The sequence below is a fragment of the Semicossyphus pulcher genome, unplaced genomic scaffold (assembly GCF_022749685.1).
Source record: "Semicossyphus pulcher isolate SPU_LCO1_2020_fin unplaced genomic scaffold, fSemPul1.0.p SCAF_9, whole genome shotgun sequence".
NCBI lineage: Eukaryota > Metazoa > Chordata > Actinopteri > Labriformes > Labridae > Semicossyphus > Semicossyphus pulcher.
In genome coordinates this window covers 30,836,361-30,855,158 of record NW_027211770.1, presented here as the reverse complement: position 1 = coordinate 30,855,158, position 18,798 = coordinate 30,836,361, and the positions used below count along the sequence as shown (strand labels likewise).

Genomic DNA, 18,798 nt, shown 5'->3' with positions numbered 1-18,798 from the left:
TGGCTTCACTTTTAGGGAGCTGTCATGTCGGCCATCTTTTTATACAGTCTGTGGTTTAAACTGTGGTTTCCCCCTCGTGGTTAAACACTCTTTGTTTGTATTGTGATGATTTTGTACTTGGCCGTCTGCTGTGGTTACATGTTACTGTCAGCTGGAACAAAGTCACGCCTCCTTCGTGTGTTGAAACATGAAACTTTTCATCCTAAAAGTCGGCTCAGGTGACCTGATCCACCCGGCTGCTCCCGTCCCTCCTCCACTCCCGGTCTGCCTTATCTCTCATTCCTTTTTCTTCTCACTTTATTTCTGCTCTCATTCCTTTTTCGACTCCATTTCCATGCCTTCCTCTTCTCCTTCATCTCTTCTTCCTCAATCTTCTGCTGCCCTTTTTTTCCCTTTTCTCCTCACACCGTCCCCTCTCTTTTTCTCCCTCTCCTCCTCCTCCTCTCTTGGATCGGTCGTTCTCAGCTGTTGTCCTGGGACTCGGGGCTCCGGGAATGTCACCATTGACGTCACCCGGCATTCCACACATTCCCACGCCCGGCCTCGTGTAATCGGAGACATCGCATACTCACACACACGTACTGGAGATCCATACACAGAGAGGAACACATGTAAAGGGTATAAAAAGTACATAGAAACAGTCCACATGCATAAAGCCACGGACACATCGACGTGTCTCTGTGACTCACTCACTCGCTCAGAATAGGAGTGTGTTCATGCGAACTTTAACAGACTCAGAATAAACATCACACACACACACACACATAACTACTTCATTCATTTCACTACAGGTAAACTTACCTGATGAAGCTCTTCCATTCTGTTGCACCTCCTCACTCATGTGGGCTAGTAGTATCCACTGCTTACTGCGGCGTCTGTGGCATAACCGGGTCGATCCAAAGTGAACGCGGTTCCTGTAAACACGATTTTACTAGCTTCTGTTTCTCGCAAATTTATGACTTTACAATCTCATACATTTGCCTCTTTATTTTTTGGCTAATTTACAACTTTAATCTCAGAGTTTTTGAGTTTTATTTTAGTTTTTATTTCTCTTCTCCACCGGCTCCTTACAATGGCCCTAATACATCACTGTAGCTGCTAGAACTTCAATCTCTTAAATAAAAATACAACGCAGACATTTTTCTTCTAAGTTCATTATAAGTAAGACTAAATTATTACCAGTTAATATCTGGAATTGATAGCCGATGATTCTGCGTGATGGGGAGGTGGAGGGGCGCACGTATCGTCAGCATGAAGGAACTAAAGGCAGAGAAAAAGATCGTATTTAAAAGGAGAGCAGAAAGATGATCGGCTAACAATGAGGGTGAGACACCGTGCTATTGGATAGATAAGACCGGCTACTGAGCTAGCTGAAATAATCCACAACCATAAATACAAATGTAGTTTCCTGACTGAGCTCGTGCTCGAGCTTCATGAAAAGCCACAGGTAGTTTAGGTTATTAAAACAGTGGGATCTGAATCCTACTTTTGTTTGTGGTATAAATAGTGGAAAGAACTGCATTTGATGGTATCTCATCATCACGTTTCACGACAGCTACGTTTTTGTTTTACATTCCTTTTACCTCCATCGTGTTGGGATGCAGGCTGAGATCTCAGCAGATTAAACTAAGAGGTCACTGAGTGTGTATGTTGTTTTGTTCGCCGGCTTGTATTCTTGTTGTTGCTCATCAACAACTCCAGGCAACAATATTGCTTTCAACGCTGCATATTGTCACATTTTTGTGTGTCGAGATTGATCGTTTCACCCGTACAACAAACACGTATCTGGGGTCGAGTAAAATGACTTTAGGGAGCATGTAAACACACAAAAATGCACGAAGAATCTGCCTGCATGAATTCCAGTTAAACCAATATAGTGTAAACACACACACACACACACACACACACACACATACAAAGATGCCAGGACTCCAGGCTGCGTCTGTACAGGGATTTGTTGTTGGCTTGAGGGCACCTGCAAGACATGCATTTCAGTCGCACACACACAAACACACACACAAACAATTTCACGCTGTGTGTGTTTGTGTGTGTGTGTTAACTCTCATAACTCAGGGTCACCACTAAGCCGCCACCCACTTCCTTTACCCACAAACATGAACACAACGTAACCAGCATCAGTTTCCCATCAGTCAGTGACGCACATGTCTGTTCAGTGCACGTTACACAACACACACACACACACACACACACACACACACACACACACACACACACACACACACACAGAGGGTCGCAGGACTTCCCAGAAACACCTGATGCAGCTCAGACACACGTGTGTCTGATTTCTGGGAACTAAATCCCTCCTACTTTTCTCTTTTCCTCTATCTGTACCTTCCTCCATATTTCCTTCCCTACCTTCTCCTCTTGTTCTCTCCTTCCTTACAGCTTTCCCAAAATGTCCTCAATCTCATTCTCTACTTTTCTGTCCTTCCCACCATCCTTAGACCCTCCTCTCTTCCTCCCTCTCTACCTACTTTAACTCGTTCCCTCTTTACCTGTCCTTCCATACCTCCTCCTCTATATTCTTCCACATTTGTCCTTTCTTCCCTGCCTTTCAATCTTTTCCAATTTCCTACGTCTGCCTCTCTCTCTTTTTCTACCTGTCCCTTCTTCTGCATGTCTTTCCCTTTTTCTACACCTTCTTCTAAACTCCTATCACCTTCCCTCTCTCCTTACCTCAACCTTTTCTTTCCTTCCCTACCTCTGCACTAAAACCTACCCTCTTTCCATCCCTCCTTCTTCCTTTCCTTCCTCCTCTTTTGTTCTCTACTTCCTCTCCTTTTCCCCCTTCCTCCTTTTTGGCTTATCTCCTTTCCTACACTCTCTTGACCTTTATAGATTACTGAAATAATCCAGAACTATCCTCAACCTCCTCTGTGTTCTCTTTTCTTTCTTCATCTATGTCTTCCCCTTTTCCCTCCATCGCTGCATCCTCAAACCTCTCCATCCTCCATCCTCCTTTCACCTCTTCCTCCCTCACAGCCTCCATCATCCCTCTTTTCCTCCCTCACGGTGTGATTTTCCTCCTTGCCCTAACATCGAGCAGTTGGAGAGGAACTCTTCATTTGTTGTTGTTGTCAGGTCTAGTTCATAAACTGTGTGTGTGTGTGTGTGTGTGTGTGTGTGTGTGTGCGTGTGTGTGTGTGTGTGTGTGTGCGTGTGTGTGTGCGTTTTGTATCCCTGGAGTATGTTTGTGTGTTCGTCTCCAGGAGTGTGTGTGACTGAGATGAAGCAGAGTCACATGCCGCTGTCGTCTAGAGGCGGCAACATGGCTAACAGCTATCTGCTATCACACACACACACACACACCCTGACTCTGCCTGTCCATGGGGAATACAGGCCCTGTGTGTGTGTGTGTGTGTGTGTGTGTGTGTGTGTGTGTGTGTGTGTGTGTGTGTGTGTGTGTGTGTGTGTGTGTGTGTGTGTGTGTTGGGAAAGTCCCTGCTTTAGTTGAGTCCTTTTTGTGACCTCAGCTGCACGAGCAGGCTGCTGTCTGCTGGAGTCTTGTTGTAATGACACCAGAACCGCCCTCCTTCTTTAATTGACAAATTAATCAGCAGTTTATTAAAAAGTTCTCATCCAGGAATCTTTCAAAGTAGATAATAAATAATAAATAATAAGAAGTCTTAGAAGTTGAATTTTTAGAAACAAAAAAAGGGAAAGAAAACCATAAATTCACTTTGAGTGATTGCGAAGAGGAGGCGTGCAGGCGTGAGCGATGTCCGCCAATCAAAGAGGGCACCTCCAACTCTATTAGGGGAACTATTTGTACACATTCATTCACCTTTTCACCACCACAGAGAAGCCTTACACGCACACACACATGTACCAGGTATTGTTGCCTCTTGCACAGTAACTCTTGCGTAGCAGTGTAGGAGTTGGAATGTGAGCGGTTGTACAGATTGAAAGGAGGGCGCGTTCAACAGTCGTGAAGTTCTGTCATGTTGCAGGAATGCACGCGTGAGAAAGACGGAGAGCAAAGGTTCAGTACACTGTAAAAAATTCTAATTAAAAAAATATCTTAAGCATAAATGTGGCGATAGTCTCGACTTCTCTTCTTGTTTACAAACCCGAATAAAAAATAAAAACGACACTGAATATTTCTGACTAAAAAAAACGATTAAAAACACGTGAATGAGACACAAGACACTATAGAATAAATGTGGATTGATTCGCCGCTGGAAATAGTCCCCGACACGAGCATTGTTTCTCTCCTTTTTGTTTAGTTTTTTGGCATGACGGAAATTATGAATAATGCAAGTCTCATCTTACAAATCCTAAAAAGTCTTATTTGCTAATAACAAGAAGTTTCTTCAATATAAATTAAACATTTGTTGCTTTTAAATGATTTATAAAGAAAAAAGCGTCATTTTTCTGCCTTTTTCCACATTTTTGTAAATTCTAGAAACAATTTAGTTTTAATTGGAAACATGAGAATATTTAACAAAGTGTTAAAGAGCAAGAAGGCCAAAAAAAATCTAATCTTTAGAAATCTGAGGTTCCTCTGAAGCTTCTAACAACACGCATCACATGCTCTGCATACACAGGAAGCTCCTATAGTTGTGTTTTATTCAGGGCATGTTAGAATAATATGTCTGCATTATTCTTGTTTAAAGAAAACAAGGTTTAGGGCTCATAATAGCGAAAACTGATATTTTCTTGCAGTGTAAAGTGGAGCGAGTCCAGGGACATTAGTGTGTTTTTCAGCGAGCTCAGAGACGAGAGGAACAAACGGACGAGAGTGGAAATAAAGCAGTTCTGCAGAGAGAGAGAGGGAGAAGTTGTTTTGAAGTGGAGGAGCTGCAGAAAAATCAGAGCGCCGCCAAAAAACACTGTTTGAGCTGCGGAAACGACGAGGAGCATGTGGTGCCACGGAGCGATCCAACTCGCTAATGAGAACACACAAACACACACACACAAAGGGCTGAACACACACACCCAGGCAGGCAGGCTCAGACAGAGTTCACAGGTAGACACAGACACTAAAAACATGAAAACAGACAAACACAAACCTCCTCCATCCCTCCTTCTTCTCTAAATATCTCCCCGTCTCTTTCTGTGTGTCTGCAGCTAACGGCTACATCAGTGCCAGGGCCTCCCCGGGCCTCCTCTCCGTGTCCAACGGGAACAGCCTGGGGAAAGTAGTCCTGGCTAAGTCTCCGCCTCCGCCCAGCCCTCAGATGGTCAACAGCCGCAAGCCGGACCTGAGGGTCATCACCTCGCAGGGCGGCAAGAGCCTCATGCAGCTGGTGAGGAGAACACAAACTACGGCAACCACACAGGGACAAATGAAGGGGACAACACAGAGACCGAACGTTTTAAATGTACTTTAAAAAAATTAATATTTGTCAGAATTGGTAGTTATCTGTTCTCTACTTCTGCTTGTTGTCCTGACTTTAACACGGTTCATTAATACAATAGGACTCATTTCAGAAAAAGTTTGTGCACTTAATTGTCCGCTACATCGCTAATTGGTAATTATTTCCCTTCTAAAATAAAACGGGAGGAGAAGCATGATGTTCAGAAAAATCCTCGATAATTCAGAGATTGAAGTCGTAAATTTGCCAGAAAAAATTTAAAATTTGTGAGATCATGAAGTCATGAATTTGGGTCTGCCTCCCAAGCGTGTAACGCACTTAACAGCCACCTCGGGGAGGTTGTTTGTTGTCTAAGCCTTCATTCAAACAACAAAACCTCTGATTTAAAGTAGTTTTGTATGTTCTGTCTGTAATGCAGGTTTGTTTCCTGTCAGTCTCCGTCATGAGGTCGTAGGGTAACTTCCTGTGTGGTGGTAACCCCTGGGGCAAACAGGGAGCATAGAAACGTGTTTCTGCAGCAGAGGGTCGCTCAGTCTTTCTCCTCTTGTAGTCTGCTTCTTGTGCGCAGATGAAACAGGTTAAATCTGCTCTGAGCTCTAACAGGGCAGAGAAGAGGAACAGGTGAATCAGAGGGAGGGGGCCATGAATCCCAGTATTACTTCCTGGGGGGGTTGCGGCTCAAAAAGGCTCAAAATAAATGACTTTATAATCTCACAAATGTTCCAGTTCTTTTCTCAGAACTTTAATCTCAGAATATTCCTCTTCTACTCCGACTTGTTTGTTTTTTACAATGGTCCTAATACGCCGTCGCTAATGTCTGATTTCAGGATCAGTTTGGTTTTTTTTGCAAATCAAACTCCAGAAAAAGGAGTCCTACCAGGTCCACTCAGCAGGCAGTTTTGGGACGATGATGATGCTCGTAATGAAATCTTGCAGAAGCAGACCCAGTGATGAAAAGATCTCTTTAATAAGTTAAACGAGCTTAAAACGAGTGTGTTTTATCGGACTTGGAGGGCTCGTAAAGGATCAGAAAATAAAAATGTTCTTGCAAGAGGAATAATTGCCATTTTATAAAAACCTATGGGTTTAAGTTGATGCTCTGCAGCCGTGTCATACCTCCCTACATACAGCTGTTAAAACGAAAGCCCTCCAGTTTCTGTTCTGCTACATCACTAAATGTAGATTTCTGCAGCTATTAAACAAAAATAAGTTTTCTGTTTAAGTTTTTTTTACGACAGAAACACAGGACAGATTCTTTAGGGATGTGTTGCATCTGAATGTTGCAGAGACGTGAATATTTGTCCAATTCAACATCTGGACTCAGTCAGCCAGTGATTAGTTTGGCTGCACTTTAGTTAAGGAGTTTAACATGTGAAAGAATCACTATAAACACATTCCTCAACTTACTTTTTACGAGACGTAAACATTCATATTTCACTGCAGTTAGTTGTTGTAGAAACATAACCTTCCTCTGCTTTTTACCTCCCCTCCTCCTCCCCCCGCCGTGCAGACAGAGGAAGAGCTGGAGTTGGTGAGTGAGGTGAATAGACTTTAAGACTTTGAGCATCCTGGATGTGTGTGATCTCACCGAGCATGAGCGCGAGCACCGTCAGCTAACGCATCCTGTCAGGGTTTACTCAGGTGCTGTGACGAGAGAAGAAGAGCGGTTAGAGCGTCAGAGCAAGAGACACGCGGCGGACAAATCAGCTGGTTGCAAAGGTTCCTGGGAGATCTAGACCGTCGCGTCCAGGTTCAGAGGTTTCAATCGCAAACAAGGACTGCTGTGACATTTGGCTTGCTTGCCCGCGACTCCCAGAACACTTGACTTGAACTTTGAGTTTTGAAACTCTACCTGATAAAATCACTTCACATGTTCAATCGTGCAGAAGAATGCTCTTCACACAGTTTGCAAAGGGAAATATAGCCTGATCTTATGAGTCATCTGTGACCGTATAGACGTGCATCCTGCAATTTGCTTTTGAGGATTAAGGGAAAAGTTTATACAGCTATTATTTTCTTCTTGCAGAATGTGGATGAACGATTACAAATTTCCCACATTTTACTTTGTGTGTTTGTGCACTTAGAACATAGAACAAACCTACCTACCAGCCGTACACCTACCTTTGTCAAGAAACACATTTGTGAAAAGCAAAGCAACAAAACTAAAAACGGTGCATTTATTTTGTGCTAAATTTGACGGCACACTCGAGCTTAAAGTGACATTTGTGCTGCACAAACAGCGTGTCGAGGAGATGTTGAAGGAACCTGAGCGACCAGCTGACTCTCCGCTCGGCGTGAAAGCTGCTCAGCATGTGCATGTTTGGTTTCATCTGCCTGTCGATGCTCAGAGGATCAGAGTGAACAAAGATCACAAAGTCTCCAACCTGGAGCACAGACGGAGATGCTGGAGGCCGACACGCTGACCCCGACACACACACACACACACATACACACACACACACACACACGTGCATGCTGCCATGTGTCCATGCATACTTCTCTGCATAAATACACACACGCCTCAGAAGGAAAACACACACCTCACATTGTGTATTCATACCTCCCTTCAAACACACTTTTAAAATCAAACACACACACACACACACACACACACACACACACACATCTCTCCTCTGTCAGCCTTGTCGATGCATGCGTTCCTGTCAGCATGACTCTCCAGCACAGCGATGCCTCTCATCACACCTTTCCACCGTGACGCTACATAACACAATCGCCCCGGCCCTGGCGACAGCGTTGCCTTGCCAACGCCACCTTGAGATGCGAGACACTTCTCATCTTGCACGCAGATGTTAAAGTGTCACAGAAAAGTTAAACGCCTCGGAGAGAACTGAGGTGCTTGAATTTTCTCACAGGAAGCAGCAACGTTTCTGTCTGTGGAACCATGAATAAAACATCCTCCACTGGCCTGCACAGCAAACTTAGAGTGATGTAACTGTTTATTATGTCAGACTTTACTTATTAGTGCTCTGTTGGATTTGTTTTAGATTATTATTCTTTATTTATTCTGCCAGTTCAGCTGCGGGAAAACTGAGGGTTGAAAGTTAATAAGAGCTGCTGCACTGAAGCAGGGGTTGCAATTAAATGGCAGGATAATGTATTTGTTTTTATTCCAAGCAGAAGTCGAACAGGCTGAAATATTTCAGTAGTAACAGCATAATTAAATTGTTCTCAGTCTCATTACAAGGTCTCTGCACCCACTCCGCTGTACAGTGGAAAGCACATGCTAACCATTATCATTATTGCTGTTGAAAATGGATGAAGTCATTTGCCGTGAACTCATAACAGTATGCCCATATAAGGAGAAAAAGACTTGTTTTGGTGTGGAACCGGACCAAGTTCTCTCACGACACAGAGCCACAACGCTGGGTCCAAAGGTCCGAGCAGGAAGGGTTAGAAATCTGAGACAGAGGTGATTCCAGTGTTTTAAAAACGGGGGCCTACATTTGCATATTTAAGGGTTTAAATTACTTTTAAAAAGTTTTAGAATTGCTCCTGATTGTTTCAGCCTGCAGCCGTGAAACAGGAAGTAACGGCTGCAACGATAATAAATGAAAAAAGTTCATTTTGCCACCTTTGTTATTGTTAAAATATGAGGGAAGTGTGCCTGCAGAGAAAGAGCAGTTCAGCGATCTCTGCAAAGCCACCAGACTCCATTCACGGAAACAGTAGCCTTAAAACACTTGGGATTTGCCGATCAGTTACTTTTCTGTTGTTGTGTGTTAAACAAATATTCTGTTGCACACAAATTAACCACTTAAAACACAATAACACAAACTAACGGACTAATTAAGGCAGCAGCAGACCAACAACCCCTGTTTTTCTGCGAGGTTAAATTACTGTTTTGGTGAATGGAGTCTGGAGGCTTTAAGAAAGCGATGTGAAAAACTGTCCCTTAACAAAGAGGAGAGCACAGAGAAAGGATGAGAACTTTATCTTTGATCAGCCGCTTTTCCCCAAGGTCGCAGCCATTAAAGACATTCCTAGTGGCTGCATACTTAAGCGATGCACTGTAGCAATTTCAAAACTTTCTAAACGTGTTAATCCCTCGACAAAAACAAAAAAGATCACTGTACACAGAGGAGACGCAGATTTACTGAGGGGAGTCAGACCATTTAGCTGGAGACGCCCTAGACCTCCTAAAGGCCCCCAGATCCTGAAGCAGTAATCACCTCTTCCACCTCCAGCGTCTCAATGTTCAACTTCCTCCTTCCATCTCTGTCTCCCCAGAATGCTCAGCGGCTAGGTGCCTCCCAGGTGGCCCAGTCTCTCACAACACCAGTGGTCTCCGTTGCAACACCCAGTCTCCTCGCGCCCTTCTCCGGCATGCAGACGGCCTACAACACCGGTAAGACAGCGAAGGCGTCGCAGCACTCCCTGCAGCTGGACGGGACGTTTGAGCTGCTTACACTGAGTCTGTTCACATCAGGGCTGAAACTGGATGAAAAAAGAGATAAAACAAGAAGACAAGTAAAAGATGTAGTCTGCATTATGTCATGAGGAATCTTGAGTCGTGTAGGAAAACGTGAAAAGCTCGCAGTGTGAAGCCACAAACCACGATGAATATTCACTTTGTTCATTGTGGGAGAGCTTCTGGAATGATTCCACTTCAAAGGTCTCCATTAATATGGATTAGCTCTGATTAATATTGATGCAGCAGAAAGTTGTATGATGTAAAACAATCCCCCTCACCCCTCCTCTTCACCTCCTTTCTCTCTCTCTCTCTCTTTCTTTCTTTCTCCCTCCCTCCGCGTCTCCATCCCTTAATCTCAGACTACCAGCTGACGAGTGCAGATCTCACAGCGCTCCAGACGTTCACACCACCCGGGCTGGTGCCTGGCAACATGGCTGCCTGGCAACAGCAACCAGCAGTCTCCCAGCAACAACAGCAGCAGCAGCAGCAGCAACAACAGCAACAGACACAGCAGCTGAGCCTGGCGTCGCTCAGTAACTTGGTGTAAGTTCCCTTTTCGTCATTCAACTATTTAAATGTGATTGATTGGCTCACTTCCTGACCTTTGACCTTTCCCCTCAAACATCCGGCCTGTAGACTTTTACTGCCACACGTCAGCTGATTCAGTACCGGCCATCACACGTACACATAAAACACTTGAAGCACCTCTGCCGTACGAGCTGTAGCATCACCCCAGCTGCAGTTGATTCATCTTTGTGGTGACCTAGATAACCCCCCCCACACACACACACACACACACCCACACACCCACACACACACACACACGCAAACACACACCAACACAGTCAGCCCAGACTCCCACTGGAGCCCAACTTTGATTTAGCTCCTGGTAGCAAGGCTAGGCTGCTAGCATCATTATCCAGAAGACAAACACACATAGGGTTTGAAACTGGCTCTCAGACATAAAAATAATGGCGTTCTTTTTTGGCAGACAGTTTATAATGGTAGGATGGGATGTCGGTCTTAAAACAACATATACTCTACAAGACAACTTTAAATAGTAGTTTATCTGTCGCGTCCCTCTAGTCGGTCTGATCACCGAAAAAATGCTATTCTGGTTAGCGGCTTAAACCTGCGCCTATTTTGGGGTCTTAATGATTAAAACATCATTTCCTTTGAGAACATGGGAGTTGCTGGTCTGTTGCTACTTTAACCGTATAGTTTGTTTGCTTAAAAGTGTTTTTTAAAATGTAAACTTAAAGATACAATCATGAATATTTCAGTTCCGTGCTCTTGAGCGCCACCCACTGGCGCTAATCGGTAATTATGGGAGCACACTAACCAATTAAACCAGACTCTTCTAGCTCGCGTTCCTTTTAAGACTGTTTGGCTTCAGCTGAGCGTGAAATTTTGGATTTTCATTTATTTTTGAATATCGGTAGTAATCTATCTTTTTTTTGTTTGTTCAGCCATAGTAGATTACAGAAACCGGAAAAGCAGCCGCTTAGCTCCGCCTACCCTCTCTGGCAGACCAACCACTGCTGGCTGATGGAAAACGCGTCACTAACTGGGCGCAGCTTGTACATTTTTTTGAAAGTGGCCACAGACACCCAGTCCATAAAAATACGATATACTGCAAAGGCTTTCATCAGTGGGCCATAGGCTCAGTCACCATTGTGTTACCTCATTCGGTGATAGAGACTTAACAGACATTTATTTACATGGAAAAGTGCGAGATTATTACTTTAACCTAAAATAACACAAAGTAAACCGGCCAGTGGAGGCAAAGATAGAACAGCAACTCCCCTGTTCTGCAAGATAAAATCACTCGTTTTATCAATGGAGTCTGGTGACGTGGCAGCCATTACAGCCTGTCTCACAGCTGTCTGCTTAAGCAAACTACTTAAACACATTAGTCATTTGGACTCCAAAATATGTAAAAATAGTTGCGAGATAAAAAAATGCCAGACTTTCCCTTTAAGTTCTCGTCGCTAAAGTGTTCACATAATCTTTGTCCACCTTCTGTTAGCACATTACACGCAGGTAGGAGCTACCTTCAGTAAAATCTTCCAAGCTGACCTTGCCTGAGCCCCGCCAGGCACATTTGTGTTGTAGCTAGTTTAGCTTTTAGCGCTAAGTCTGGCTGTGCTAAGCTAGGCTAACCTGTGGATTGGGGGAGCGGCTTGTAACTGCCTCTTGTTTTGTCCTCCCTCCCCCCCTTTTCTCCACAGCATGTGGGGTGCAGAGAAACAGAATGCGGAGATGGTTAACTGCATCTCCAATTTTGCTGCTAACCTGAGGTGAATGACATGATAGCATCTAGCAGCCTTTCCATTCCTGTTATCTGTCAAGTTATCACACAGTTCTGAGCCAAAATAACCCAAAGAAATAACAGAGCAGATCCAATTTCATGATATCTTTTCTCTCCATTTGTATGTTGATTGTGATGCCTGTTGTTGCTTCGCTGTGTCTGTACCTCATTGCTCTTTCAGTTTGTTCCCAGTATCAGTTTACTAGTGTGCTTGTAAGATTTTCCGTGCCACCTAGAGCTGAGATCTGAAGCTCTTTAGAAGTGTCGTGAACAAAGAGGAAGATGCTGCAGTGTGACAGCGCGGTGTCTCGCTAGCTACTCGGATAAAAGGAGTCTCTGGATGCTGCTTTCAGTCCCGAACAGCGGCCCCGTGCACAGCTGTGTGCCACCGACATGCTCAGTGCATTAAAATTTTACTCTTCAGCCATTTAGCTGTCACTGTCAGCCGACAGTCAGACGTAAACTCCAACTCCTCAGATACATGTCGGCCTGAAATGTTACAGTATGCATGACCAAAAAGAATAATTTAGATGTAGCTTAGCTGTCAGAGCCGGTTATGCAGACAGCTAACACTAAATGAGATGCAGTTTGGAGTTTGATAATCAGCTAATAGCCAGTAATTCTCGTGGGTCAGATCTCATTTTAGCAATAACTATTAAACACAAAGTATTTAAGGGGAAGTCTTTTGACTGACAGCCCTCTCAATGCTTATATTCTGTTGTTTAACACAAGCTCAGCTACAGATGTAGCTTAGCATTAAGTTAATTTCAAAGACTGCTCAGAATCTCTGTCCTAAAAAAGAAGATATAAAAATAACTTAAATGTGTAAAAAAAGACACCTAAAGTAAAACCAGCTGTCAGCAGTGAGACCGTTATTTGTTTCTGTGTCTGACAGGCGGAAAACTGTCGTTGGAAATATGATAATAGGTTGTTTGTTATTGTATACAACAGCTGGGCCTCCAGAGGGTTGAGCACAAAGCAGCGTATAGTTAACACTCAGCACCAGCTCACAGGCAGCAGAACTCTTCATATCGCCTCGTAAATGTTAACAAATGGTCGTCCAGATTGTCCGCAATCCTTCAGCAAACACATCCGTTAAACCGCTCGGAGACTCGCGGCTCGATCTCACTTCACAGAAGAGTATAAGATTAAAAAACAACCCAGCAACTGTTTCTCTAGCGAAGGCCAATTTTATAAGACCTGTGTTCTTACAGTAACTTAGAGAGCAACTACTTAAGAGGAAGACTAATGCTTGTTTTCATTAATGATTCAATTATGTGTCATTGAAGCTTTAGATGTTCAGAGTGTTTGTTTTGTTCCAGCTGTCAGAAACCTAAAGAGACTCTCAGTTCCGTCTAGTCGTAGTGAGTAAATAAACACATTTAGGAAGCTCGAACAATGGATGAGACCAACTGGAATTTTTAACTCCTTAAAGGTGGGATATTATGCTTATTTCAAGCTTCACATTTCACTCTCTGATACCTGTGGTATAGCTTAAGCATAATTTACACTCATTTTTCCCACAGTGGTGCTCTGCGCAGGCTCTCACACAGCCTCTGCCTGAAACGACTCAGTCAGCTCCGTCCCTTTAAGAAACCCCGCCCCTTCATCTTTAAGATAAACTAAAACAATTTCTGTGACCCCTTGACGTTATCTTATTGGCCGAACAAGTTGAATAATATTTTTGTATTTTGGACTGTTGGTTGAACAAAATAAGGAAAGGGAAGTTTATAAAGTATACAAAGAATTATGTTGCATCTTTCAGAGACAAGACAACAAGTGTGAGCTGAAGGAAAGCTATAATTAGTTAAAGGTTTTGTATCATTTTTATATGATAGCTGCAGCTCACTAGAAAGTTTTGAGCCCTGGTTATAAAGAGCTGACAGTTTTGGTGGAGCTCAGGTCTGCAGGATGTGTTGCTTTGTTTTTGTCCGTGGAAAAAAAGACAGCAGGAGTCTGGATGATTTGTAACACACATTTATATCAGATATGTTTTCAGGCACAAGATAATTTAGTGCTTTATAGAAGAAAAAGAAATATAAAATTCCTAAAATCTGACAAGATATCTGGAGACCTCACTCCGGCGTCGGGGAACTTTTAAACAACATCCAAGTCAAGACAATAACTGGTAAACGAATCCACGAATAATGCTGCAAACTAGTTGCAGTGCTAGTGTAAATTTTAGGGCTTTAAAAGAGGAAAGACTTTCTTTAAACACCGGGAACAATAGTCCCGACTTCACTGAATAAGCAGGGTTTTAATTTCCTCCTCGCTCAGGTTTAGGATGAACACCCGGCAGGTTTCCCGTGCTGTGTGTGGGATCAGGATGACAGAATCGCTGTAGCTGAAAACAAGCAAGCGCCACAGAAATGTGGGAAGCTTTCCCAGCTCACCAAACTGTTCTCTCTCTCCTTCTCGGCTGAACGGAAAAAATCATGTTGTCCTAGGACAGCATGGGCAGACGTGGGCACTTCTGCAGCCCAGACTGTTCCGGTTTGTTTTTGATTTTCATCACAGCGAGCAAACAAGCTCTTCCAATCAAACAGTGAATGATGGTTTGGCTGCGAGCCTCGCCTTCGCTGTCGACCACACTTTTCCTCGCCACAGGCTCGACGAGGAAATAGTTTCTGTCACCTCATCCGCTCCCATCCCCCTTTTTAATCATTCCTCTTCCTCTACTTCCGTCTTATTTCCTGCTCTTTGTCGGTTTAATTCAGCGTACACCTGTTGACTCTCCTCTTCCTCCTCACTCCTGCAATCTAAATGTTAATGTCACGGCTGCCCCCTAAACCACGTCCCTGCTGAGCCTCGCTGTCAGCTGGTTTGCCTGTTTATATAGAAACTGCTCATCTTATGCTGTTTGTTTTCTCACTGAGTCAATGTCTTATCTGCAGACAGGGCCTCCGTTTGGGACACTTGTGCAGGAAAAAACAGAACTTAGGGCCAATGTCTGCTCAGTGTTGTTTTGTGCATTTGATTCATCCATAGGTAGGCAGCCACAAATCCATCATTCTGCGGTTAAAAGAGTTGCATAAAATGTTGCTGATGTCTCTGTCGGTGCTCTTCTGCTTTGTTCTTGTTTTTCACACACAAAAACACTTCATGTCTCTCTCTGACTGTGTCTTTCCTCTCCTTCTCTAAGCTGTGGTGTAGGAGAAACTAAAAACACTTGCAGACGGTGCACACGTTGCTAAATTGCTTACAGGACCCGGTGCTTGTCGGCAGGGCACAATGCACACACAGAGGCTGCTCAGAAAAACCTCCCCAGAGGAATCAGTGTTTTCCCAGACTACAGATTACAAACCACAGGGTTCAAACCATCAGCAGCTTCATTAGGCCTCCTGCTACCTGAACAAAACACCACAGCTTTTTTTAAGCATCAAACATGGAGTCAGTTTAGTCATAACAGTGTAGGATCATCAAAGGTTACTTTGCTCTATTTTAAATAGCAAAGTATCAGCGTTTGCATGCAGCCATCAAGAGCTGCATCTGTACTCAGCTGATTTACGGCATGCTTTGTTGACTATAATGTTGGAAGAATCAGAGGAGACGCTGATTGGTAAAATAAAGGCAGGAAATGATATTTTAAAGTTTCCAGAAGAAGGCTGCTGAGAAATATTTAGTTTTCAGCCAATTTAGCAGCATTTTCCAGTATTTCTAAACCTGACCCAAATTGTAGGCCTTAATGAACATTTGGAACAAGTTTTGGAATGCTCCAGTAGATTGCTTCAGTCTTCAGCCCCAAAACAGGCTGTAATGGCTGCAATAAAACCTTTAGGAGAAGGTGCTCCTGGTCAAATTGCATCTACTACAAGTTCTTGTTTTGCCACTGACAGACTTGGAGTGTTATTCTGAGTGTCTGACAACATTACAGAAAGCTTCCCTACAGAGAGAGTTTCTTGTCTACAGATGTCTTGATTGTTTAGTTTTTGTGTTGTTGATTGTAGAAGACAAAGTGTTGGAACTAACCATTAAAGAAAAACCAAAGAAACACAGTAACACAAAAAAATAAACAGAGAATTTACGATACATTCATGTAATGTGAGAGTATTCAAACTGGTGTGATCCCAATTTTAGGAAAATCCATTTATTTCAAGTTTGAGTGAGCGGACTGTTAAAACAACGATCAGATTTGTGTCGACACACTCGAATGCTTCCTGCAGTACCCTGCTCTAACAACATCTCAGTGTGTCTGCAGCAGCTGTTGCGGTAACCGTGCCTGGACTGACCACGACTGGCCTCCATCCCACTGTTTCCCTGCTGTTTTGTAGCTTTTCCTTTATAAACTTGCTTGTCTCTTTTTTCCACCTCCCTCCACAGCTTGGCCTCTCAGTCCAACTTGCTCTTTGGCAGGGAGGAGGGCCTCTGCTGGTACTGTACTCTCTATACCTCAGCCACACAGTTACAGCACGCTGCTTTCCCAAAATATCTGCTGCATGGAGGAACCTCAGCAGTTTCCAAACTCCACCTGCAAAAGCTGACGTGATGATTGCTAATAAGCGAAACAATGAAAGACAGAACATCCCAAACTAAAAAACAATCTAAATATGTCAGAGTGGAGTTTATGAAGCAGCAGGAGAGACGGCACATTCTGTGCACTATGTTACAATTGCTATAAAAGCCCTTACAGGTCTCAGATTCTAGGGTCCGAGTCGACCGGTGGAGACCTGTTTGTAGTCTCCATGCCCGAGCTGCAATAATCCCGATGACATCACTTAGTCAGAAGACAAATACAAAATGATCTAACGAGAGAACAGTCTGAACTGCAAACAGACCAGGCTTTTCTTATTCAAATCAAGTATCAAAGTGCATTTTATGTACAACACATAGCTGTGGAGATGACTAATACACTAAATCTCTCTGATTTGAGTTCATATCCAAAAGTGATCTTGCAGCTTGTTGGTCCTCAGAACAGCAGAGCATTTTGGGAAACGCGGCTGTATCTCATCACACCGCACTGTAACTAAGTGTCTGCTTCTGGCTGTGCTCGCTGTGTTGTTAGCGCTCGAGGGTAGCCTTGCCGTTCTCGCCTTCATCACTGTCACCGGCCTGCTGACTCTGCCGTTTTCACTCGCCATAGCAACAGCACCCCCGTGGCACCACCATCCATCTACCTGCGCCGGGCCGAGCCACGACAGGACGCGCAGGTTTGATGAAGTGGGCACAGCGAGAGACGGAGTGAGCCTCACTGCCGCTGCCAAGGGATTTGTGTGTGTGTGTGTGTCTGTGAGAGGGTACAGGAAGGAAGGAGCATTTGTATGTAAGGTAGCAAGAGTGCATGAGTTTAAGTGTGTCAGATTTGGAGCAAGACAGCAAGCACATTTGAGTGCTGCAGACCCAGACCGCCTGAAGGGGTGCTATCTTAAATTCCCCTCTCAGTCCGCCAGTAATTGAGGGAATATTAGAGATACAGTTCTGCAGATGGCTCATGATATGACATATTAGAACACACCCGAGGCGCCAAATGCAGTAATTGGAAGCTTCCAATCCAGATCGACCGTGTCAAGCCGGGGGAGAGAGAAAGAAAACGAGCACGATCCGAAAAATCCTGTCTACACCGTCAAAGGAACGAGCCACACAGTGCAGCGTCAACAGCCGGTGTCAGCCTCAGTGACAGGTTTGAGTCAGCCTCCAGCCAGCGGAGGAGGAGGAGGTGAAAGCTGAGTGTGAAGGTGCAGATCAAAGAGTCATTGCAGGTAGAAGCACTGACACTGATGGAAGCTTTTTGGCACATGACTTCATCCTGGGCATACAGATTTTTGGGATGTCAGTGATGCGACTGGTCAAATGGAAATGTTTAGAAATATTAAGTGAGTCGGGGCTCTCTCGGCCCAGTCAGAACAACAGCATGACATCTTGGGCTGCCTCTTAAAAGTCAACGATTTTGAATCGTCCTCAGTCAGGAAGACCACGAGTCGACTCATTTTGTTTTCTTAGTTGCAACATAAGAGGCTGTAAAAACAGTCTCACGCGGCAAGAATCAGTGTTTCTCTGACGCCTTCCTCAATGTGGAGCAAACCTTTGTGCAATCTTAGCATCTGTTAATCTTTTAAACTCATGGATGTTTTACTCAAGAGTTCATTCTTGTTTGATATTACAGTCTTAGCAATATCTGTAGTCACATGCTCACACGAAAGGGTTCTGTGCTCTTTCTCGTCTGAACACTGCCAATAGGTGGAACAAGGGCTGTATCAATTGACTCTCTTGGATCCATCTGATGATCCCGCCGGTGATGTGTTGTGCAACAGTCAGTCTAAATGACAGAATCACAAACATATGTAAAGAGCAGCGTCCAACAATTGGATCATGGAACGCAGGCCTTTTGAAGGAGTCATCTATTATTATTTTTTATCAAATCCACATTGCCTCAGACTGGGCTCCCAATCTCCCAATCCCAAAGATTGTCCAACGGTGATAGAGTTTTGTGCCCTTTGAACTCTTAATCACTCTGTTACCAGACTGACAGAACCAAGGGTCTCTTGGTTAATGCATCAGAAAAGTGCAATGGGTTGTCATTGGTAAAAGAAGCAGACAGATGTTGATGTCTGATAGCCAGCAGCTTGTCATGCTGGGAAAGCAGAAAAAGAACGGCCTGTCACTCTGGACTGATGCTTATATTCAGCTGTGTTTGGATAGTCAGGGTTGTATGCAGGAAAACCTTCCATTTGGAGAGCAGAAGAGGTGAAATGAATTGACCAAAATGCAGTCCCAGAACC

The 18,798-nt window shown here is 44.0% G+C and overlaps 1 protein-coding gene across 6 annotated transcripts in view; it reads left to right on the top strand.

The window, feature by feature from the left end:
* The window catches only part of mef2d (myocyte enhancer factor 2d), a 110,157-nt gene that overhangs the window by 85,818 nt on the left and 5,541 nt on the right, over positions 1-18,798 (top strand). For 2 of the 6 annotated variants that reach the window (XM_069655499.1, XM_069655500.1), the window contains exons 7-10: positions 5,092-5,270; positions 6,850-6,879; positions 9,588-9,705; positions 10,131-10,314. In XM_069655499.1, the coding sequence (XP_069511600.1) occupies positions 5,092-5,270; positions 6,850-6,879; positions 9,588-9,705; positions 10,131-10,314 (511 nt within the window). Of the gene's footprint in view, positions 1-5,091; positions 5,271-6,849; positions 6,880-9,587; positions 9,706-10,130; positions 10,315-12,002; positions 12,072-16,402; positions 16,454-18,798 lie in introns of all 6 variants that reach the window. The other 4 variants (XM_069655495.1, XM_069655498.1, XM_069655497.1 and 1 more) reach the window with 4 other exon arrangements.